Below are 23,406 nucleotides of genomic sequence, written 5' to 3' on the forward strand. Positions count from 1 at the left end.
GCAAGCAGATGGTCTCTTATGAAATCATCTGCACAGCAGTAGCATCAATCTGGAGAATGACAGGGAAAATTTGGATGTGTACATGCAGGATTGTTGAAAAGARTGGGCATCACTGCTTGGGGATGAAAATTCAAATGGTCAAAGCAGTAGGAGTGGAGAGGGAAAGAAAAATCCAAATAATTGTGGACAATCAGTGGAATTCGAAAGCTGCGAACTTCATGTATTAAATCCCTTCATGCATTGCTGCATGACATTAAGGCTGAAAACTTGACCAGCTTCAAAAGGCAAAAGGGCATCTCTGACTGCAGCACCAGCAATGGTGTGTAAGCCAGCTTTTGTTTTGCTGCCGAGTGGCCTGTGGTTATGCCTGGTGGTGATAACTCCAAACTCATCTGCTTCCAAACCTGACTTATCACAAATTTTGTTGATCTGCTGCTTCTACTGTATGACAGTGTTGCTAGTCTTGTGACTGTCTGGGCAGTTTCAGAAGATAGAGTTTTGAGGAGTTTCATTGRTGTACTAAACAAAAGTAAGTTAATTTCCAAAGAACAGAAAGTTGGAAAATCTGTGGTATTTCGGTGGAGCTCTAAAGTATTGTAAAAGCTCAAAGCAAAACCCTAGGACTTTTTCTCCTCTGACTTGGAAACTGTACTTTGAATTACTTTATGGCTAGGAGCTATGAAAGAGATACATTGCCCTGTGGCAAGAAGATAAYGGTGCATAATGGTGTAATGCACAGTTGGGGTTTGTTGTTTATTTTGGGGTTGTTGGTTTATTTATTTTCAATAAATATTGAAGATGGTATATCTTTAACAAATAGCTAGGAGTAGGAGAGTGCTGAAAGCAGKATTTTACCCTTTTACCTCAGGCATATCTTCTTCCACAGTAAACTTGCTTTACTACTTARTTAGCTGAAATAACTTTTTTAAGGACTCTTAACAGCTCTGCAAATCTGTTTTCCTGGCWTATCAAAACAGTGTGGGCAGAGTTGGAAATAGGCAGCATACAGCTTTTACTGCTAAGAAGCAAGTTAGTGAGTACTGGGACTTGCCCCTCCAGTTTGAAAATCGGGAGGATTGCTCCTGGGATCAGATGTCTTAAGAAGTCCAGTGCATTCTGCAGGAGGTTGTTACCTAGCTTAGTTCTTGGTTAGGTTAAAGAGTAGAAAAGCATTTTTAACCTTCCCCAAGATAAATTCAGCATCACTTAGGGACCTGGCTGCCTTCTTGTTCTGGTTAGACTGCCAGGCTCCAGTTTGTGATGCTATTAGGAGATGTGCTCATGGTGGAACCAGGAAGCAAGCCAGCTGGATGGGAAAATTTATGTTTTAGTTATCCTCTCCAAGTGCAGTCTTAGGTGCTGGTACCTTCYAGGATTAATGGCCTGAGAGAACATTTCTCCCACAGAGGAAAGGAGGGGTTCTGCTAACAGAGAGCCTTCATTCACTTTTCCAGGCTGGTAGTGATGCMGCTGTTGCACAGTGTATCTGTGCTGGAACAGAACCAGCTCATAACTGATGGCTTCACCCAGGGGCACTGAAAATGGGAATGCTGTGTGTTTGATATTTGGTCTACATATGGACCAGCAACTATTACAGGACTTTTCCTGTAATAGGCTCATTTGAAGGACATACTGTTGGGTGCCTCTGGCTTTATGGCCTCTGACCTGAGGAGTTAACTGAAAAAAAACTGAGATGTTGCCACCTGGCTGTGCAGTAAGAGCTCCTTAGGTGCAGTGACTGACATACAGATGAGATTTTTTTTTGAGATCAGTCTGTAGCACAGGAGGCTGATATTTTATATCTGTGCTGCTTTCCCATCTCAGTAACACCTTGCTCGGTGCTGTGTGGGGATGGCTTTGCACAGTCTCTAGCCATGGCATTATTCCCTGAAGTTAGAGCAGCTCCAGACTTGTACTCTCTCCTGGTAGCTTGAGGGTGACCAGTGCTTGTTGGGAAGGCTAGCCAGTTATAACGAGGCCCACATACCAGTTTAGCTCCAGAGTTAACCTAAATATTTAATAGGATTAAGCAAAAGCCGTTGATTGAAACAAAAGAACGTGCTGGGCTCCAGTGATCCTTCGCACACCCAGGCTGACAGCGGGGAACCCTGCTGACCTTGCTCTCCCTTGGGGCTGTTTGTTCCCAGGCTGTTCTGCTGACCCCTGCCTGGTACTGCTCTTCCCCTGGCTGGCGATTCTTAAAGTGGCTTGGTCAGTTTGGGGCAAGGAGCTTGGTAAAGCAGATTTTAAGGAACTTGAAAGTTCTCTGTTGCTTATGTARGAAATATAACTGAGTCTGGGGGAGGAAGGAGAAGCAGGGAAGCTGACAGARCCACAGAATGGGTCAGGTTGGAAGGGACCACAGTGGGTCATCTGGTCCAAACTCCATGCTCAAGCAGGGTYATCCYAGAGCACATGGCACAGGATTGCAATCCAGATGGTTCTTGAATATCTCCTGTGAGGGAGACTCCACATCTCTGGGAAATCTGTTCTGGTGCCTGGTCACATGCACAACAAGGAAGTTCTTCCTCATATTCAGATGGAACTTTCTGTGCATCCCTTTCTGCCCATTGCCTCTTGTTCTATTGCTCAGCATCACCGAGCAGARCCTGGTGCATCCTCTGACACCCTCSTTCAGATACTGACAGMCAYTGATGAGCTCCCCTCTGACTCGTCTCTTCTCAAGGCTGAACAGGCCCAGCTCTCTCAGCCTGTCCATATAAGAGAGATGCTCCAGTACCTTAATAATGATTCTTGCCCTCAATAATCTGTGTTGCTCCAGGAGATCCATGCATCTCTTTTACTGCTGTCAGGGAACTGAAGTAGCTTGCATCACTTTTCACCACCAAGAGTAGTAGTTAGAGTTCTTGCAAAGTCCATATAAATAGTGATGGAATTGGTAGTGTATTTGTGATTAAATCTATTCTGTAACTGCTGATGGCTCTGTCTCACTCTCCAGGAGATCTTGACAGCAGTGATTGTAGTGTGATGGGGGTTTTGCTGTGCTGAGAAGGCAGCTCTGGTATTCTGTGCTGTCTGTGCATGTGCTCTGAGACCCAGCAGGTGACCCAGAGCTCGGCACAGGGTAAGGGTGTTGCTCTGAAGCTGCCCAGAGGACCTGTCTGTAACATAACTCTTTSTCTGTCTGCTTTCCCCTTAGGTCCTGTACGTGAAAGAAGATGGGGTCTGGCTGCCTAAAAGTCACCAAGTATTTCCTCTTCCTTTTCAATCTCCTGTTCCTTGTAAGTACTGTGAGCATCTGTGGAGTAGGAAGGAAGGCCTGGACCAAAATTATCTGGAAGATGTTTGTTGTTTTTTTTTTTTTTCCTAGATGTTGGCCCAGTGTGTTCAGTAATAAAATGGCCACAGTTTTGAGTGGAGGGAGGGAACCCCTGAAGTTGAGGGATGTCAGAGCTGCTGTGTGTGTCTCAGGCATGCCAAGCAGCTCCACTCCTGGTACCCACCTGTTGCCCTCAGTGCACACAGTTCCCTTCCTGCAGTGGGAAGGGAAAACAGGAGTTATGGGTTCTTTCTGGAAGGACAGTAGTTGCAACTACTTTCTCTGACACATCTGGAGCAGCAGCTGAACTGTCCCTGAGCAGCAAAGCTACAGAACCTGCCAAGCAATGGCAGTGCCCTCCTAAATAGGCCAGGCAGGCTTCAAARAACAACTCTAATTTTGTTTGAGTCCCAGCGGCTGGTTTTGATTTGTAACAAGATGAATTAGTGCAAGTCTCCTGTTGGAAATGGAGTTGGGAGATAGGGAAGATTGGGACAGGCTCATCTGGGGAAATAAAACAGCCCACTGGGTGCAGTTAATTCCAAGTGTGAGGCTTAGCAAAAGATGAACTCCTTTTGGTAGAGGTTGGGTCTGGGAGGGCCACACACATGGTATTGTGTGTCCTGTGGCTGGTGATGGCACTGTTGGTGATGCCTACTTGCAGTGGAATGGTGCAGTGGGGAAGTGYAAGGTCTCAGCTTTCCACATGTCAGCAATAAAATAGCCTGATATGGTTATCCTTTGTGCATTGTGTGAGGAAAAGGAAGGGTCAGGCTGGGAGAGGAAGGGAGGGAAGTGAATCGTGATAAGGTGAGCGTTGCTTTCTGGTCTCTGTCCCTGCTTCCTGCAGAGCTGCACGGTGCTGGTAGTACGTGGGATGAACTTGAGGCACATCTGGATCTGGTTTCCCTTGGCTTACTGTGCTCGCTCTTTGCTCTCTGTGTTTTGCTTCCATCCTAAAAGTAGTGATCTAGCTGTTAGCTGTGGTCTAATGGCCTGAAGTCAGGGATGCTCAGAGCATCCATGGGGAAGGTTCTTGGGAGGGAGGAGAGAGTAGAGGTTTTTCAAGTGCTGCTTGGTCTTTCAGAGTATGATTYAATCCACTTTAAAGATAGGAAAAATCATCTGAAGCCAGGCCTGTCTTCTTATGAGTACTCTGCACACATMAGTACCCAGGCTATCTCCTCTCTTGAAGTGATAAAATTTAAACAGCACATAAACACCAGTCTACYCTGAAAAGCAGAGCTGTCTTTGTTAAGGCACTTTGGGTGTTGCTGAAACCCAGTATCTGGGCACAGTCTGGTTCTCCTTTATGCCCAAACCTGCGTCTGAGTTCATTAGCTATTCTCTGTGTAGGGTAAGTTTTCTTCAAGAAAGCCAGCCTAGCATGTGAGGAGAGTGGGGAGAGATGACAGCCTGAAATACTCCAGTACCCTACAACATTGTCACTGTTCATGCAGGCCTTGTGCTGGTTTCCTAAAGTTGCTGAGTTTGGTTAGGACAGTGCTTGTGCAAAGGTGAGCACTAACGCTGCTGATGGAGCCCCTGSTCTGCTCTGGACCTTGAGCTGAGTGATTGCACCCCGTGCAGGCCAGCCCTTGCTGTCTGAAGTGTGTTCTTCAGCCTTGCTGRTGATTGAAGACTTTAGAGACATGCTGGTGACTCTTTTTAGAAGTTAGTCTTTGAAACAGAAATTCTCTACAGCTCGAGGTCTGTGAGAAGGTCGCTTGCTACAGCTGAAGTAGTTCAGGGACTYGGTGGTATTTTGCAGTCTCAGAGCCTTACTTCAGGGAAGGGTTTGACCTGCTTTGATTAAAGGGAAGAAGGTTACTTGGACTGCCTGCCTGCTKGCTAGGAAGGATACCAGAACCATAAGCTTGGAGCATAATCTTAGTTTCCCTAATCAGAATTTAACACGTCTRCCTTCTTGGCTAGCAGACACGTGCTGCAGCACATGCTTCTCCTTAAAGGGAAAACAGCTCTGAGAGACAAGTTTAACAGCCTCTGGAAGCTGTTTGTTTGGAATATRTAACTGTCTGTCCTACTTCTAACCYTTGTGTAAATGCAGTGGAAGGATACCACCTCAAGCAAAGCCAGGAGTTTTAGAGCTTTTCTGTTGGCCCCTGTGCCAGGCTCAGTGTTGTGTCACACAGTCTGAGCATGCAGGGAAGCAGTGCTGGGGAAGGACTGCTGGGAACCCCCAGCTGCTCTTTGCAGAAAGTTGTGTCAGCTCCATCACAGCTTAGATTTTCCAAGCCCCTCTCGACTAGTTCTCTGTGGGAAACTGCTGACCCTCTCTTGAGGGATCTGCATCCTTCTGGCTTGGGTGTGGAAGGAGATTTTGCTGAAACGGGGGGTGAAACCTCCACCCCCCAAGGAGGAGGGGAGACATCTGTTCCCCACTTCAGGAGTTTACAGGAGCAAAGCAGAGGATTGGAATTCCACGGAAAGCAGGTGTGATTTCTTCTATGGAGGGTCTGAAGCCAAGCCAGTGGCAGAAGCAGCCTTGCTATGTGATGCAAGCTCCTGAAGATGCTGAGCAGAGATACTATCCTGCTAGGAAGTAAATATGCTGTTGTTAATGGGACAGTGTTTTCTCCCTGCACTTGTTGTCTCCCTGCTTTCCCCTTGCAGTGTTTTCCACAGCAAGTCCTGGCAAATGSACAAGTTGTGGACTGGAGCAAAGAGCAGAGTGAAAACAGGCCTTGGATATCTGAGCACCTCATAACAAATAACTTCCCTGAAACTCTGCTCAGCAGCCGTTCTGTGTTTTGTCAGCAACAGCAAAACCTAGGTGACATTTCAGGGTCACTGAACCAAAAGGGATGTCACTTACAGCCTGGTTTGCATCTTTATTAAGACAAATGTTTATTAAAAGTATAGTTTAAATGTGAGACTGCCTTAAACTGTCAGTTCAGCAGTTCTTGATACTACCAAGTTTGAGAGGAATTTTTTAGGTGTCCCAGCTGTTGCGTATTCAAGGGGCCTTTCTGTCTTGATCAGCAGACTGAGCATTGCAGTGCAGCGTGTTGGGACATAAGGCAAAGGGGAATTCTTTTTTTACAGCAGCTACATGCTTTCTGAAGCTGAGTCAGTATGCTCTTCATAGGTGGGAACTTGCTTGATGACTTTCTAATGCTGTCCCCAGAGCTAACTACATGTTGCACCTCCTGCCAAGACAGGAAAGCTTGTAAGCAGCTTATTTCAGACCGTGGCTTTATCTTTGTTCAGAAAAGCTTCTTTGTATGAGGAGCTGAAGCCCAGTGTAAACTTTGAAATTGTGGGGCCAATGCCTGTCCATACAGTGCTCTCTGCCAGCTTGCTTCAGGTGGTGGTTTGGCATTTTCCTTGTCTCCCAAGTGTTAGGACATTATATAATGGTGCACAGAATTGCAATCTCTCTTTAGCCCTGTCAGTTTATTTCACATCTTCCTATCTTGAAATCCTGCTGATGTGAGAATGGCTGTTTGCAGTCCATGTCCTCTGGAAGCATCTCACATGCAGCTCTTGTCCGCTCCTTGTTTCTTCAAAGCCTGTTTTAAATCTATGCGCAAATGTTTTCCAGTCCTAGTTGGCTGACCTCACAAGCTTCCTATCAAACCTGCAGACTTGCTCATACTTGAAAGCCAAAACAGAGCAAGCTTCCCCCCATCTTTCAGAGTGAGATGAGAAACCATGTGCATTGCTTGACTAGTGAATTCAGTGTGTGGATTCAGCTGAGTCCTCACAGGGACACATTGCTCTACTAATCCTTGCCCTAGATTAGACTGTGGTGCGCAAGGCAGAGGCCACGGTTAGTGTTTCATAACTCTTGACTCTTTTGGGGCTCAGATGTGTTGTCTTGGGGGTGCTGAGGTATTCTGGCATTAAGTAGGGGCCAAGATGAAATGCGTAAGCTTGGCTTTGGAAGGGGTGAATCACTTTGCTCAAGGGAACCTGCTGCTGGCTTTTTGTCTTTGAGGCCRTAACATTGTAAAAGAGCCAAAGATTTCCTGCCTGGATAGGTTCCAGCTGCCAGATATCTAATCCTTTATCAGTTATTTTCCAGCCTGGCCCTTAGAGTCATGGGTTTCTCTATTAAAAGAAATATTGAAAATTGTATGTGTTTGTCTYTCCTCAGCTCTTCACAGAAGCAATGCTCTTACCTTTTGCTTCTGACAACAATGTTCTAGCAGCAGGGTGTCTCTTCCGCAGAATGTTTTGAAGGTCCTCCTATGTTTAATAGTACAATATTGTGTACTATTAARATACTGTGTGAAAGACTGCCAGGGAGATCCTGGGGCTCCTGTGCAGTTGGCTGAGGCATTCTTCCTGGAGTTGTGGTAATCCTGTTTACTCTGGGAGGAGTACCATGGGGGAGATGGGTGGGAGCAGCAAAAGAATGATTGTTTTTAGTCTGAGGTGTGGATAATAGTGACTGCCTTCTCTTATTTGTCTAAGCTTATAACTTACACAAAACCRTGTATGTTTTGTTCTTGCTCTTTCAGATTCTGGGTGCTGTGATCCTGGGGTTTGGAATATGGATTCTGGCCGACAAAACCAGTTTCATTGCAGTTCTACGTAAGACTGTGTTTCTTCTTCTGAATTGTCTCTGCTCTGGGGCTGTGTTTGACCATGGTGTAGTCTGGGAATAGCAATGCCTGTGTGTGTGGCCTGAACAGTAATATGGTGTTTAGCAAGATGGGACTCTTACCAGGGACAGGGTGAAAGGGAGCAACCCTGGACACCCAGCATTCCTCCTAGTCCTGTGGATTGAAACACCAGAGTCAGAGCCATTGCCTCTTCAGCCAAGAATCCAAATATTTTGTCCTAAACATAAGGACTAGTATTTCATCCTATTTTCATTGCCTGCTCTGTGTTTCCACAATGGCTTCCTTATTGCCATCATGTCCCCAAAGCCTTAATGCAGTTTTGCTGTGCCAGTCCTCCATACTTCCACTGCTTTCTTKCTGTAATGATCTATTTCAATTGGACTGTTTTAAATGCCAAAGCAAGTAAGTACCTGKTTTTACTGATGCTTCATGCACATTGAAAGCTGACAGTATGTTTGTTCCTAAGCAAYGGAGGATGCAGATTTGGGGGGTGTGGGGGTGTGAAGTCTTTAGTGCTTTGACTTGTAAAACATACTCTGGTATATACTTGAGGAGACTGACCCTGGGCATCAGAGGTGTTCTGTGTTGTGCAAGGGGCTTAGCTTCCTTCCTGTAAGGTCAGCCAAGAACTTTGACTTGAGTCTTAACAGAGGATCTGCTTTCTGCAACAACCAAAAAACTGAGCTGGCTGAGCAGAATCTGAGCTTCACAGCACTGTAAGTGGTCTTTCACCTAATGAGTAGCTYGGCTTCATCTTTCACAAACTCTGCTTCCTTTGCACTTTTTGCACTTTTTACTAGAAGGGACTTTAAATAACTGTTCTGCTTAGTGGCTCTGGTTACTTGTCCCTAGCCTCAGACAGTGCAGGAGGGCTGTGTAAATGTGGGAAAGGAGCAGTAATGGCATTCACAGCCTTGTTCCTAACTGCGCTGATTGTGCTAAGGGCTTTCCCTCCCCAAGTCCTGCTGAGCACTCTGGCCCGGTTTGGAAGGTGCTGGGTGGAGAAGACATCCCTGCTAATACCACACATGCAGATACTGCTCCTTACTCTGCTTTTGTGGCGTCTGGCTTGCTACTGCAGTACTAGAAGGTCAAGAAGCACAACAATGGGTATTGGTTAATAAAGTAGGGGCATGAGCAGAAACAAACTTCTAACACACGCAACCTGAAAGGAGCTTATCGTGGCCTGGCTGTTTGTTACACCCCTCACAGTCTGAGGTGTGCTTAGTACCAGTGAGCCAGCAGCTGATTTCCTCAGGCTGATGTGTGTTACAGCCACTTGTGGAGCTAGAGGTCCCTGAACTTGGCTTTGTTTCTTCCCATTTTACTCGGAATCTCTGCTAACAGAGCATTTAAGGATTTAGTTTCCTTCCTGGAGATTTCCAGTATCAGCTGTCTCCCTGCCCCCTCACTTCCTTTCCCATGCCTTGCCCCTCTTTCCCTCTGCTTTAGTAACCTAGGCATCAGGGAGGGCACTCCAGCTGCTGCCAAAGGAGCCTGTTGTACTTGCTTGGCTGCCTGCCCAGCTCAGGGAAAAACACGGAGTGACAGCAAACAAGCAGGAGCTGAATGCCCACAGAGCCCACAGAGCCTTCTCTTGCAATTCAATTCTTGCAGATGAGAACTGCGAGTGCAGCTCCTGTCCCCTGACACTGTCAGTTCTCCAAGGGGCTTTTGAGTTGGAAATACCTTTTTCTTTCTTCTAATGGGAATTTGACTAAGCAGCTGCTTTGTTGGAAGTGCTGCAACCTGGGCACTCTTGAGCATGCACTTGTATGATCGCTGAGCTGATTTTGAGGGAGGGGATAGGGTAGGCTTGTGAAGGCCATTCCTGTAAGGCTGCTGCTTCACCAAGTGCTTTGCAGTATCATCACGTAACCTGCAAAGCAAGAGTCACAGGACTGGTGAGGAAACGGGATCCTGGGGTTTGTGGCRTATGTCCAGCCAGGGAGAGTCTGGCTTGGAAGTTAATCAAGGCTGAAGTGACCTGTGTGGCRAATGGATCTGCTTCCCTTTTTAATAACTGAACTTTATTCAGCATGTTCTAGGGAAAAAGGTTTGGAAGCTGTTGATTTGTGCCAGGTATCAGAAGCAGGGGGGAAGTATTTGTTAGTGAGGAGAGTATCAGTCTGGGCTTTATTATTTTCCTTTAATATATTTCAGGAGGAGCTCAGAGGAAGCTTGCCTCCTGAGACTTCCTTAGTTCAGGAAACAAAATGCTGAGCTTTAAGAATGTTATTTTCATTAATCACTGGACATCCAGAATTCCCCTTCACTTTGCAGCTTRCAAATTTAGAAATGTCTCTTAATGATAAATGAGGTTTCTAGTTACTGTTTCTAGATAGAYTGTCTCTTCAAATTTTGTGCTGTAGTGATTGCTCTCTCCAGTCCTATTCTGCAAAAAGTCTGCTGACCAACTCAAATGTAAGAGTTTTCCTTCTGTTGCTTGCAGTATTAAATGCTGTGGGGAGAGGGCTGACAGCACCAGCCTGTCTGGAATAATCTGACCTAAACCTGCTTGAAAAACTGTTGAGCTTTCAAAAGCACAGACATTACAAACAATAGCAGGGGATAGCCAGGAGGATTTGTAAAAGTAGCTAATTTGGGCATTATATCTGTTTTGATCCTGGAATGGCAGCTGTTTGCAGGGTGTCGTGCACAGGTGCTGCAGCAGCCTGGCCACAAGCCACCCAGCTCAGACTCGCTAAGAACCTCTCATATCATCTGTGCTCAACAGTAGCTGGAGAGCTACTGTTTCACTGTTTCGTGTTTCACTCCACAGAGTTAGAGTGTCCCAGTGTTGGCTGTAAGTGGATAAATGAAAACAGAACGGCTAGAACAAGGAATAGYGCATTGAAGTGAAAAGGCTATCCAAAAAGGAGCTTTAGGTCTTGGAAGAAAGCTTCACTGAAGATAGCAAAGGGAATTGAAGCAAGTAGACAGTAGATGTGGAGTAGATCATCTTTATCTTACTCTTACTTGATGTACATTCATGAGGGAGTAAAATTCCAGTAATGGGATAACTTTCTCCAAACAGCGTTCATTTGTTTGGAGTGACCTTGAGTCTTTCAGACTCTGGAAACCTGCAGGATGGCTTTTAATCAGAAGCAGCTTTCTGTCACCATGTTCAACACACCTCTGGGCAGTCCCTTTGTAGCAGACAATTACCAGATATGGAGACAGTTCTATAAATGGTGATGGAAGATGCATTTTTTTGCCAGTAGTTAATGTTGTTCCATCTCCTGGCTCCTACAGAGACATCATCTTCCTCCCTGAAGACTGGAGCATACATCCTCATTGGTGTTGGGGCGCTCACCATGCTGATGGGCTTCGTGGGCTGTGTTGGAGCAGTCAATGAAATCCGATGTCTCTTGGGTCTGGTGAGAGTATTCATGGCTGTTTTAGAGATAACCTTTAATACCTCTCCTGCAAAATAGTGTTGGATTGTAGATGGGGCTTTGGTCTCCTGGGGATGTTACTTCTGCTCGATCARCTTAGATCCAATTCTTAATTTGCAYGTGGTAAATTCTCCAGCAGACTGCAGCAGAGCTCCTCAGACATTGCTGATAATGAGCTCATAACTGTGAATGAGAGAGGATGTCRCTGGCACTTTCTGCACACAGTGAGTTGAGGATTGTCAGCTGAGAAGTGTGCCCTGTCCCCCTTACCCTGACTTCCCAGTTGGTGCTGTGTTCTCACGGGAAGAGCAACTACCAAGGGCAGTGAAAGAAAAGAGGAAGAGTGTCAGGGTTAAAACTGCTGTGTTAAAACKGTGAAAAGTGCAAGGGTCAAGAGAGGCTCAAATAAGGATGTCCTGTGTGTCAGGGCCTCTCTTCAAACAGTTAATCTATAGGAACTTTGCTGTCTGTGATGGGTGAGATGATACCAGCTGCATACACCTCAGCTGCTACTTGACTCTGGCTTATTCAGAGCCCATATGCCTTGGAAACCAAGCATGGCACACGTTGTGTGTCCTGGTATTAGGAGCATGTCCTCGTCTAACAGTAGAAGCTGCCACCATTTAAAAGTAACCTCAGCAGTTTGCTGGTGAATCTTAAATTTAGTTCCTCAAACAAATTAAATACCTTTTTTTTTTAAGGTAATTGATTTTAAAAAGAATTTTTAAAAATGATGTTTGTAAAATTGACTTCTTTTTTTCTATTGAGGTTTGGGATAGGCAGAGTCCAACTGATTGGTTGAGGYCAGGATGGTCTGGGAATGGAGTTGGATGTGGGAGAGAGTCCCAGTTTGAACGACACATGCAGAGAGTGCTTGTAAACCCTTTCCCTCCTGAAGTCTTCCTGTTGGCCRCATGGGAGAAGTGCTCAAGTGCACTGGTCTGATAAGGGTTTGAGTACTTAAGCCTTTTCCTGGGAAGTGCACCGATAGCAGAGTTTGTCTGCAGGCAAAAAGGCATTTGCTCAATGTTGTGACTTCTCTTGTATATGAGCTCTTACTGACTCTTATGTACACACCTTTCTAAAGACTAATAGTGGTCACCTATTGTTTTTTGTTTCCAGTACTTCACCTGCCTGATGATAATCCTCTTAGCTCAGGTTGCTGCTGCACTGGTCATCTACTTCCAGAAAGAAACGGTAAGTCTTTTTTTGCTGTGCCTCTTTTCCTTGGTCTTGGCTTGGAAGAAGAGTGACACCTAAAAATTCTTTCTTCCAAAAATGGGTTAGGCTGTTAGCAGGCATAACTGGATTCTTCTTTTCTCTGTCCYAGCTCAATAGCTTTGCTGTACAGTTTGATTTTTCTGTATCTGCCTCAACAGTGCAGCTTTCTCAAGGATTATGAAGCTTTATTTGGTATGCAGGCTTTATTTTTGGGTAGTGTGAACAGTGGAAAAAAAAATCCTGAAATACTTTAGACCACAACTCCTCTTGATCTTGCTGTAGGCAGCTATTTGGGCATGTAGTGGCAGTGGTTACTGTATGTTGCCATCTCTAGTGCCTTGAGGAGTTAYGAGCCTGAGTGCTTTTCTGACTTGTCTTCCTCCTTGTGTCATCCTCAGTCCTTTCAGTCTTTCTGCATCTGTGTGTAGAGCTCTCCTTGGAGGAGCTGTCCTCTTTTCCCAGGAGCAAGCCCAAGTATCTGACTTCCTGTTCTACTGCTGGAGCTTAAAATCAAGTGCTTTCATATTTTGAAGTGGATCTCTTTGTGAGGAGGGCAGTTTCATAGTGTGCACTTCTAGAGCTCCAACATGCTTTATAGTGTAAAAGGCAGTAATTTTTGAGTTACCTAAGTGCATTGCAGCCATGTGTCGTGGATGTATATTCCCTGGCCGAGGCAATGCCTGGTMAGGCCTTCAGCTATTTGACAGCTAAGCTGGAAGCCACATTTATGCAGTGGGAAGATGTTTTAGCTGTGGGGTCACTGCTGGCTTCTGCTGCCWCTTGTGGGTAACACTGTCCTTTGCTACATAACTGTGTGTCTGTACCCCTGCATGGCTGTGCTTGCTTCCCCTAAGCCAGCCCTTTAGCCAGATGGCTACAGGAYGCAGGTGGCTGAGGAACTTATGGATGGGGCCTGGGGGAGAAGTTTGGGGGCAGGGGGAAGGTGCCTGCCCCCAGCGTAACTGGTGTGAGCTGTGTGCTGTGGTGACTGTGAGCAGCTCTTGGCTGGGGTCCTTGCCAAATGTGGTGTKGTGGTAGCTTGCTCTCTGGCTGGCAGAAGCTGAGGGAGAAACTAAAACAGTGACTAAAATGGTGTGTAAAGWTGATTCTCAACAGCTCTGACTAACRCAGATGAGGASGTGTGGGGATGGGCATTCCCCTGCAGTGGGGAAATGTGACTTCAGACCAGGAAATTCTGTACCTCTGTTGGCATTTCTCCTTCAGCTGCCAGTCTGCTCTGGAAAACTCCAGCTTTTAAGCTGTAGCTCTTCATTTAAACCTCAGTCAAACCAGGGAGAATTTAAAAGTGCTGGGGGTTGTTCTGCACCGGTGTTGGAGCCAGTGGTGATTGAGATCATCACTTGCACAGATCTGTCAGAATGGTCAGGGAAGCAGGGATTTCAACAGATGCTCCTGTTCAGTCCCTAATGAACAAAATGAATGGAAAAGCTCTTCTAGAGCCTTTTTGTTTCAGGAATCCTCCAAAGTACCTGCCTAGAGCACTAAGAAAAACTCTTCAAGGAAGGTCTTGGCAGAAAGCTCCAGCACAGAGGTTTGGGTCTGCWCTTCAGTGCTGCTGTACGAGTGAGTCGCTGTGCTCTGCTGGCTGTGCGTCATTGCAGGGCAGCTCAGAGCACAGTGAGGCACTCTGRAACTGCTCAACAGCCAGCCCCAAATATCTATTGTGTTCTTTGTGTTTATTTCTTTCTGACTTYAGGAACTTGGTTAGATGTAAAACAAGGAATTACAAGAGTGAACGAAAGGATTTCAGATCCAGAATGTAGCAAGGTGATACTCACTCCTCCACTTGTAACTGAAGCATTAGTTTCTGTGGGTTCACTTGATGTTACTGTTGGCATATCTGTTCCTTTTTGGTATCAAAATCCTCCCCCACGCTGACATATGAAAGTGTACGGAAATAGAGTTAGTCTAACTGTAAAAGGCTGAGCCTCTGACAGGAAGACTGCTGCTTTGCCTCTCCCATGGGCATAGTTAGAGGAATRCCCCTTCAGACTGGAATTGCCCAGTGCTTCTGGGAGGATGTTGATGCAACATTCATTTCCCTACATTTGTCGTTGACTGAAACTGTGGGGTGGGGTTTTTTTTATGGATAACAAAATAGCTGTGACACACCTGCCTGTAGTGGATCACAAGCCCCTAAACATGTGAGAGGCTGGGCAAGTTGTCTCTTGGCCYAGTTCGCACAGTTGTGTGCAGCTTGGCTCTGAATGCCCTGAGTAAAGAGAACAGTGGTGTTTTGGGAATGGCCCTTGCTATTGTTACAGCAACAGGGCTGTGTGATTGCGTGCAGCAGCTTGTCTGGGGCTCGGGACTACACATTGGTCTCAGAATGTGAAGTGACAAGGCAGAGAGGAGAGCTCCTTCCTGGTTTGTTGAGCCTATTTTTGCAGTCTAGACGCTAATAAATGCTGAGGGAAGGATCTAGCTTGCTTCTGACAGGGACAGGATAGATGGCTGACAGTGTCTGATAGGGGAAGAAGCCYGCACAATTCATTCTGTGATCAAAGACCTGCTCTTGCCTCTGGCATTCAGCTTTCCCCATTTCCCTGTTCAGTAGCCCATGTGATGGGGAGACTGACAGCCTTGCTGCTTTCTGGCAGTGGGCTGTGGCTTTGGTGCCTCAGATTTAAGTGCCCCCCTTTGAGGTGGTGGGGTTGTGCCTTCTGACACTGGGCTTGCTAGAGATGGGGAGCAGCAGGGGCCCAGAAAGCAAGGGTAACCATTTCCTGAAGCATTCATGTCTCGCACACTGCTGAGTCCTGAGAAGCTTCATAGGTGAAGATGGTGAGGATGTTGAAAGCCTGAGTGTTCCATGTGCCTCTCTAGCTTGCTGCTGTTTCAGTTTTCCTCTGCCAGGTGTTTGAGGGTGAACAGCTGCAGGTGYCTGTGTTTTCCCTTTGGGCTGCTCTGCTGGTTAAACTCAAGAGCAAGCTGCCTGTGTGTGTGTCCTCCAGAGCTGTGCCATTATTTGCATAAAACTGCCCCTCTCTGATTGCCCTCTGAAACACCTAGGAATGCCTGAGTTCTTCTTTAATTTGAGATGCCTCACTTTTTGAAACAAGAGCTGTTTGCAAGCCTTCATGTCTRTTATTTTGTAAGAGTAAGGACAGAGCTGAAATACAGCTTTGCTATGCAATAATGATTGGAGATATCATGTTCAGGTCCTGTCTTAGCTTGTCATGGGATCCTGGGATTCTTACAGAAGTGACACTAGGCTCCATCTGACCCAACATCTAAGGGGCTGGGTAGGAAAACACACCCAGCTCTCCTTGCTTCCCTCTGCATGTGGAGCAGCAGTGTGCAGGAGGGGTCAGGGTGGGAACTCAAAGGTTCAGTAACTGATAAGGCTTATGGCAGCAGCCAAGGCCAATCTCATTAGTGGGAACCAGGTCAGGCTGCCTTGATTTGAAGGGAAGGAAAARGGGAAGTGAAGTAATTAAAAGGGGAAGAGTTAAGACATCATGAGAAGAAAGATCATGCAGCTCCCATCTGTCTGGCCTGACATAGCTGATCCTGGTGAACTGAGCTGAAGTTTTCCTAGGAAGAAGAGTTGCTGATGTAGAGAAGCTTTTCTCAACAGTAGACAGTGCTTCTTCTTGCTGAGTGTCCTGGTATTTGCCATGGCCATTGAAAAAGCTTGATAGCAGGAGAGAGAAGATCCAGTTCCACTGATTTGAAATATGCTGTAGCACCACAGTCAGAAAGATAACGTGTAGGATGGGAACATCCTAGTGCTCAGGCTGATGTAACTCTGTATTATCTGTAAGTATTAGTACTCTGTACTARTGACACTTCTCTCCAACCTCTCGTGAATCTGGGTCTGTCCTTAGCAGTTCTCATATACAGGCTGGTTAAAAAGACCTTCAAAAGGAGGTGGGAGGAAGAAAGTGAAGGAATCTGCCTTGGGAAGAGGTGGTAGCTTGCACATCTTATCAAACTGAAGAGTGTTGTAAATATCTCTCTGGAAAAGCAGTGATGGTGAAGGGATGATTTGATACCTGAGTTTTGTGGTAAGACTGTTAATGTTTAGGTATTTTAATACTTCCTGTCTTAATATAGAAACAGCAGTTGTGGGAGTTTGGGGAGAGGCAGATCAGCACCTTGTGAAAAAGGCAAGTTTCCACCAGGTGTGTGTCTCATCTCAGTGGAGATGAGCTGCAGTGGCTGAGGTTCTGAGTCTCACCGCAGTGCAAAGTTAGAAACAATAACCTGGGAGTCCTTGAGGCAGTGTTGTCCTTCAGCCTGCACTTACCTTGCACATCTGCTTTGTCTGGGGCAGCCTGTGTCTTAGCAGGATAACCATGCCCAGCTCTGTTTCCTTATTTCTCATCAGGTTTGTAGCCTTTCCCTGCACCCAGGCAGGGTCTTGCTGATGCTTTGGCTGCTGTCCTCATCCGTGCTTGTTACTTTCTGCAGTTAGCTTTTATGGGTGACTGAAACTTCATTTAAGTATCTGGAGCACCAAAGGAAAGGCTACAAGGAATTGATAATCTAACACTTCTGCCTCTTTTTTTTTCTTGCCAGCTGAAAGATGAGTTGTCCAATGTAGTTGAAGATCTGATTAAAAGTTATGACCCGTTGAGTGAAGATAAGAGGAGGAATTTGCAGGATGCATGGGACTATGTGCAGACACAGGTGAGTCATGGTGGGCAGCAAGAGGCAGATGATGCTGCTTCCGTGCAGGTAATGTCCTTTAAAGCTAGACTGAGCACAGGGGAACAACAATTGCATGTTGATCTGGCTGTGATGTTTGGTGCCTRCAGACTAGAAAATGGTCTTGCTGCTTCTATGCCAGAGGCTGAACCATTCCTGCATGCTGGGTGTTAGAACTAGCTGGTGTTGGCTGCATGGCCTGATGTGTGCGACCTATCAAATGGCACTCCAACACTTATTTTTGTCTGCTGGGCCTCCTGAACACTAACACGTGTGAAAAACATTTTGCAAATGATGTTTTGTAGCAAAAAAGTCCCTAGTTTATGGCCAGGCAAGTCAGCAGCACCACCTGCCTTACTGCTTGGTGCACACTGCWTGCTTGTTGTGATGGTCTTTCAACAAGTATCAGCGTTCTTGGGAGCCATCCAATTGCCCATGGTTTCTGTTTTAGCATCAGGGTCAGCACTTGAGCAGCTAGAGAGTATTCAAGCACACTGGAGTCATGACAGCCRTTTACTGCCAAACCACAAGCTTGAGAGCTGGCTGGCTGTTGTGGTAAAATACATGCCCAGCATGGGACTGATGTGTAGTAAGTACAAGTAATAGCATTTGTCTTCTGTCTGTTCTTTGGTCTGCAAAGCAGTGACCTGCAGTATTTCTCCTCCTTGGAGAATGATTTATATATGTTTTGTCACTATGGTTGTAACTCCTTACTAGGGAGCTCAAGAGAAGCCTGAATCTACTGTAGAGACAGGTTCCTGCTTGAGCCCTTCTTTTATGTAGGAAAAGAAGAAAAATATATGGTTTTTTTGTGGAGATGGAGAAGTCGAGTGTTAGGAGTCTACTTCATCTCACACTGGAGCTAGCATTTGAAAAAGGGTGGGTTCTATAAACCAGTCTTGGAGTTAAAATCCAAACCTCTTGTGAGGGAGAGGAAGTTCCTTCTGGATGCTGGATCTTCACAATACTTTTGGAAACCAAATGCTTGTCCTGGTGTGGATGTTCAGCTGTTTGTGTTTCCTGACTGTTGTAGCAGAAACATTAGGGAAAATCCTCTGCTCAGAAAGGAAAAGTAAACTTTGACCTCAGCATTGGCAGCCTTTCTGCTCTGTACCCCTGTGCAAGCACTGGGATTTATGCTTAAGATTTTACTCCTTGCTGGACTCTCCATGTGTTTTCCCCTGCAGCAACTATGGTTTTATCACATGATCGTATAGGAATGTAAATGTTTCTTTAGATGGAAAATTTTCATCCTCCCATGTTCCAGCTGGTCTGTACTGAAGCCAGGCGGTCGCTGGCACGCAGTGACTGCTGGGGCTTGGCGGCCTGGGGACGCCATCGTGCGGTGGCTGCTGCTGTCCCTGGGGCCACAGTTGACACCAGGGGCCCTTTAACTCTTGTTTTGCTGGCAGAGTGATTATTTCCTACTAAACAATGTCCCTGTCTTCTGAACAGCGCTGTGTATAAGTAACCAGGGTGGTGTTCAGTGCAGCTTATTCATTCGCACTGTGTGACCTGACTGTTGTTACACGGAGAGCTCCTGTATGCTCCTACCTGCTTATTTTCAAGTGCAATCATGTTGCTTGTGCAAAGTGTAAGATTATGAATATCTCTCTTTTGTTATTAGATCTCCTGCTGTGGCTGGACTGGAGCAGAGGACTGGGAAAACAATGAGATTCTTAAAAACAAAAGCTATGTGGAGTATCCGTGCTCCTGCTCCAACAGATCTAAGGACTTAGTGGAAGGAACAGGTTTCTGCAGTCTGGATGACCCTGTCAATGGCACTGCAACATACACTGAYTGGCCTGTTCATGAGCAGGTGAGTGGGTATGTCTGGGCCCTGTGAAGCTTCCCCTGGAGCTGCCTTGTCTTTGTTCCCCYGAAAATTATTTAGAGCACTCCTTTCACATCCTCATTGTTTGAAGTATCTATGGAATTTGGAGCAAGGATGGGCAGGGATCTTGCCCTTTTCTGCAAAAGCAGTAATTGGGATAATTCCTGCATGCAGAGATGTGTTATGCATTTTCAGTCTTGAGGTGTTTAGATTCATGCTTCCCTTCCTTGTGGCCATGTTTTCTCTACAGGGATGCATGGATGGTGTAGAGSAGTGGTTGAAGGACAACCTTGGTGTCATTCTTGGGGTTTGCACTGGTGTTGCTGTTATAGAGGTAAGTCACTTCCTGACASGAACCTGTGCTGTCTCATCATGGAGATTCTTTTAAAGGCAAAGACCCCAGGTTTAATGGCAGTGCAGTTCTAGCTCTTGGTTCTGTCTGCCTGGACCTTTGAACTGCCGCTTTCATTGATTGGAATAAAAATTGAGCAAAGCCTTTTCTACATGTGGTTCCTCCTGCTGTGTCTTAATCTTGGCAATTCTGTAACCAGAATACTGAGGCAAGCAAAATCCCACGCTAGTGAAATCCCACTTGTTGCCTTAAAAAGCTCATAACATAGATTCCAGATGAAATCACATCTTTATGCAGCCCAAGTTTTTGTCATTCCAGTTATTGCTTTGTGCTGCAGGCTAGCTCTCTAGTTCACTTGTGTGGTGTCATTAAAAGGCATCCACTGTATTGTGCTCCCCTGTATMACCCATTCTTCCCCCCTAATTATCTGTCTGGTTGCTGATTTTGTTCCCATTCTTCATACTTGTTCATACTTGTTCCAGCTGCTGGGGATGATACTGTCCATTGCGCTTTGCAAGAACATACACAGCGAAGACTACACCAAAGTGCCCAAGTCTTGAGTTGGCTGACTCCAGAGCTACGGCACCACAGAGAAAGGAGCAAACAGAACATTCCTGCCTCATACCCAGACTGTCCAACATTGACCATTATTCCTGTGACATCCCATTTCTGATACCACTCTGCTAAGAACTGTTAGAGCTGCAGCACAGCCTGATCTTCTGGCAATAGGGCCCTTGGGCCACCTGCATCCTGCCTCTGGATTATTTCTACTTCAAGAAGCAGAACTTAAACTGTCTCGTATCACACGAGACGCTGATTAACCTGAGAGGACAATGCTTTTGCTGCCTGCTCCATGTTAAACAATACTATTCATATCTTCATTCTACAACCCACTGGGCCTAACACACAATAACTTCTCTCCCTCTTCTGCATATCTTTTCACCTCCCCCCGAAGTCCCAGGAGCCAGGAATTCTGTTGAGATTCCAGTGCTTCACTTGCTTCACTGCTTCACTGACTTGTGGTGGTAACTAGTCACGCTTCATAGGCCTTCTCCTCCCTTGCAGTTAACCTGATTCGGCTCCTACCRTGCATCTTCCAGCCCAGGTTCTCATCTGAAATACCGAGTCACACTCGCTTCTCCTGTTTCTGGAGTCAGCTATGCCTTGCCTTCAGTGGAGCTCTTCCCTTTGAGCATGATGAGAAGCCACGGGGAGGGAGCCAAGCCAACCTATTTATTCCTGGTGTGAGTGGGCAGATTGTGGTGGCAGTGCTCAGCTGCTTCTGGAATGGATCCCTTGGGTTTTGGTTTTGACACTTACATGTTTCTCCCATTTGCCTCTTTACCTTTTCCTCTCCCTCTCCCTGTAGCTCTGCTTTGCTGGCTCCTGTCAGCTTGGAGGTACTTCAGAGACTGCTGCATAGTGTGGACTCAGCCCCAGGCTGGATCTGCTGGTTCCATTCTTGGGTTGCCAACTTTATAGAGRTTACAATTAACTTGATTCTTCCCCTGCTCCTTTATGAACATAAAATTTGTTATCTGTGGGTTTAGATATGAGYATGGAGGGATCTGACTGGATTGCTGATACTGCATATTGGAAATACCACTGCTGCTGGTGCCCAGTACAGGTTCTGTAGTTTGGATGCAAAGATAAGTTGCTTTTATTTCAGTTGTCCGTTCTTCTGACTCCACTGGAGTGGTCTGGAGCCATGGCTGCATCCTGAGTTCTGCCTCAAGTGCCAGCACTGCAGCAGATAAGTAGCAGGTTCTGCAGCTGTGCAGGCTGCAGGTTTCTGGGCTGTTTGCTCTGTTCAGCCAGTGGCCAGCAGCAAGGAGTGGTGTAGACCAGAAGAAAGTAGGAAATGCATGTGAAGCAATGCCCAGACTTCTTACCTAAGAGAGCTGGGTGCAAATCCTCRCTCTTAGAGGTGTTTTKGGCACAGCAGCTTCCTGCTGTTACRCTTGGTACAATCATCCTGACATCARGAAGCTGCATGGGAGAGAAGTGGATGGTCCTTGCCAGGGACCTGTTACCAGGTACTTGGTGATGGAGCCTTTGCCTTACAGWGGTGATTCCAGGACTGTCTCCTGTCAGGGGTAGGGCAGGCAGTAATAACCCCAGTAGCAGTTCCWAGGGATGATTTCACTACCTGCCTACTCAGTTTTCCTTCTGGGAAGAAAGACTGGTGTGGGGGATCAGGGCCCCAGCAGCGGGTGCCTGCCCTGTCCTCATCTTTGGACAGAGCCGTGATTGGGGAGAGGAGCTATGACTGGGCAACTGCTTTTTATGGAGGTCTGATAAAGGCTTTGCAATTCTGAGATATCTGCCCCTTCCTGCACAGATCCCTCAAGYTGACCTTTGCTGTAGCAGAAGGCACCCTTAGCAGTGAAGCTTGCTAGCTTTTGTAACACCAAGTCTGTTCTCTAATGTGTTCTTATTTGTAAGATTCTTGTTCAGTTACTGATGCCAATGCTGAGCAGCRAGTAAAAAGGAGCCCATTCTGGATTTCCTTTCCTGTTTTTTGTCTGTTTTTAGCAACATCTTCCTACTGGGAGAAATGCATGTACAGATATAAAAGTCTAGAGGGTGAATATTTCTGTAATAAAGACTTTGCTAAAAAATGTGTATCTCTGCCTATGTCATGCATTGAAGTGTTTTCCCCTCACTTCCTCTCCACCCTTTCCTGCTTTACATGCAGATCACTGACATCTTGTTTGTTCAAGGTATCAAAAGGCTGTCAAAAAGCTGGTCTGAGRCATGTGTGTGAGGTCAGTGGGGACTGTGAAGATACTGCCCAGCAGAGGGAGGTGACAGCTTTTCTGGGCTGTATTCTAGAGTGAACTTTGTCTTATTTTATGAAGTATATTTGTCTAGGGTGAGCTGACTGAGTGCTAGTTCCTTGAATTACCTGCTGTCTCCTAAGCCATGTATTTGAAGATATCACTTCAAATCTTYGCAGTCTGCACAGTATAAAGGCATAAACCCTGGGGACTAATTCTGGTAACATACCAACTTGCTGCTATACCCACAGTGCATACAGTTCTTGCTAGCTTAACTATGTAATTCTTTCTCACCTTCAGTCAGCTTCTGCCTCCAGGCTGCTATTTGAAAAAAAGGTTCCTAAGTTGCTGCCCTGCTGCTGTGAGAAGGAAGAAAGCTGGGTAGCCATTTTTATAGTTAATGTCACCTCATACTGGCCTTGACTGAAAAGCTCTTGAGAAATAGGTAGACCGAATATATAAATCTTCTTGCTTTTCTCAGCTAAGCGACTGAGAAGTGGCTATGAGCTAGATCTCAAAATTCCCTCAGATCCTGCACCTTATTGGCACATCTGCACATTTAAAATGCTTGTCCCCAGCTTGGGTCCCCAGCTCTGTGGAAACCTCTTGCCTTTGGCCACTGGAGGGAGGTGTTCAACCAAGAAAACCCAGCCCGGGCTGGTCCCCGGGGAAAGAGAGGGTGACACTGATCACTTCCTTCTGGTACCAGTTACTCCTGGCAGCAGGATAGCTAAAGTCACTTGTAATTGCAAATATAKTCTCCTCATAAAGGATTCGTGCAACATGGTGGGCATTAATAGGGATAATTTTCCCTTCTCTTTCTGGGAGAAGCGCACAGTTGGGTGTTTTGTTTCAGGTCCTGCGAGAGTTGCGTTTCTTTCTTGTGTTTCTGCTCTACCTAGGTCTGGAAATCAAGCATGAGCAACTTCTCATGATGCTTCTTTTCCTTGTCCCCAKTTTTTCCTGTTTCCCTTCATCCTCTGTTCCTTTGTGTTGTCAGTCTGTGGGGGAGGAGAAGGCATTTAATACTTATAAATTTGATTTAAAAAAGATTCCAGGAAGAAAGTCCTCCAACCTTAAGAGAGCTGCTTCTTGGGCCAGGCTCCCAGCTCCTGCAGAGGTGAAGGAGCTGGAAGGAGAAATCAGAGCAGCACTCAGCCTTCTTGGGAGCTGCAGTGTTTGTCTGGGGAAGCCTGCAGCGCCAGCCTCTGCAGAAGCTCAGCACATGGAAGTGTTTTGTGTGCAGCCAATARGCTGCTCTAGGAGCTGTCCCAG

General features: G+C 46.2%; 1 protein-coding gene across 4 annotated transcripts in view; it reads left to right on the forward strand.

Annotated features, from left to right (window-relative positions):
- CD82 (CD82 molecule) overlaps nucleotides 1-21,985 on the forward strand; it is a 38,081-nt gene extending 16,096 nt beyond the window's left edge. For all 4 annotated transcript variants that reach the window (XM_057364316.1, XM_057364299.1, XM_057364291.1 and 1 more), the window contains exons 2-9: nucleotides 3,161-3,242; nucleotides 7,768-7,840; nucleotides 11,128-11,252; nucleotides 12,393-12,467; nucleotides 17,037-17,147; nucleotides 18,793-18,984; nucleotides 19,250-19,333; nucleotides 19,834-21,985. In XM_057364316.1, coding sequence (XP_057220299.1) covers nucleotides 3,180-3,242; nucleotides 7,768-7,840; nucleotides 11,128-11,252; nucleotides 12,393-12,467; nucleotides 17,037-17,147; nucleotides 18,793-18,984; nucleotides 19,250-19,333; nucleotides 19,834-19,911 — 801 coding nt within the window. In that variant the 5' untranslated portion in view covers nucleotides 3,161-3,179 and the 3' untranslated portion in view covers nucleotides 19,912-21,985. The remainder of the gene's footprint in view (nucleotides 1-3,160; nucleotides 3,243-7,767; nucleotides 7,841-11,127; nucleotides 11,253-12,392; nucleotides 12,468-17,036; nucleotides 17,148-18,792; nucleotides 18,985-19,249; nucleotides 19,334-19,833) is intronic.
- Nucleotides 21,986-23,406: the final 1,421 nt, after the last annotated feature.

The sequence above is a fragment of the Malurus melanocephalus genome, unplaced genomic scaffold (assembly GCF_030028575.1).
Source record: "Malurus melanocephalus ecotype Western Australia unplaced genomic scaffold, MMel_1.1 scaffold_2, whole genome shotgun sequence".
In the NCBI taxonomy this organism is placed as follows: Eukaryota; Metazoa; Chordata; class Aves; order Passeriformes; family Maluridae; genus Malurus; species Malurus melanocephalus.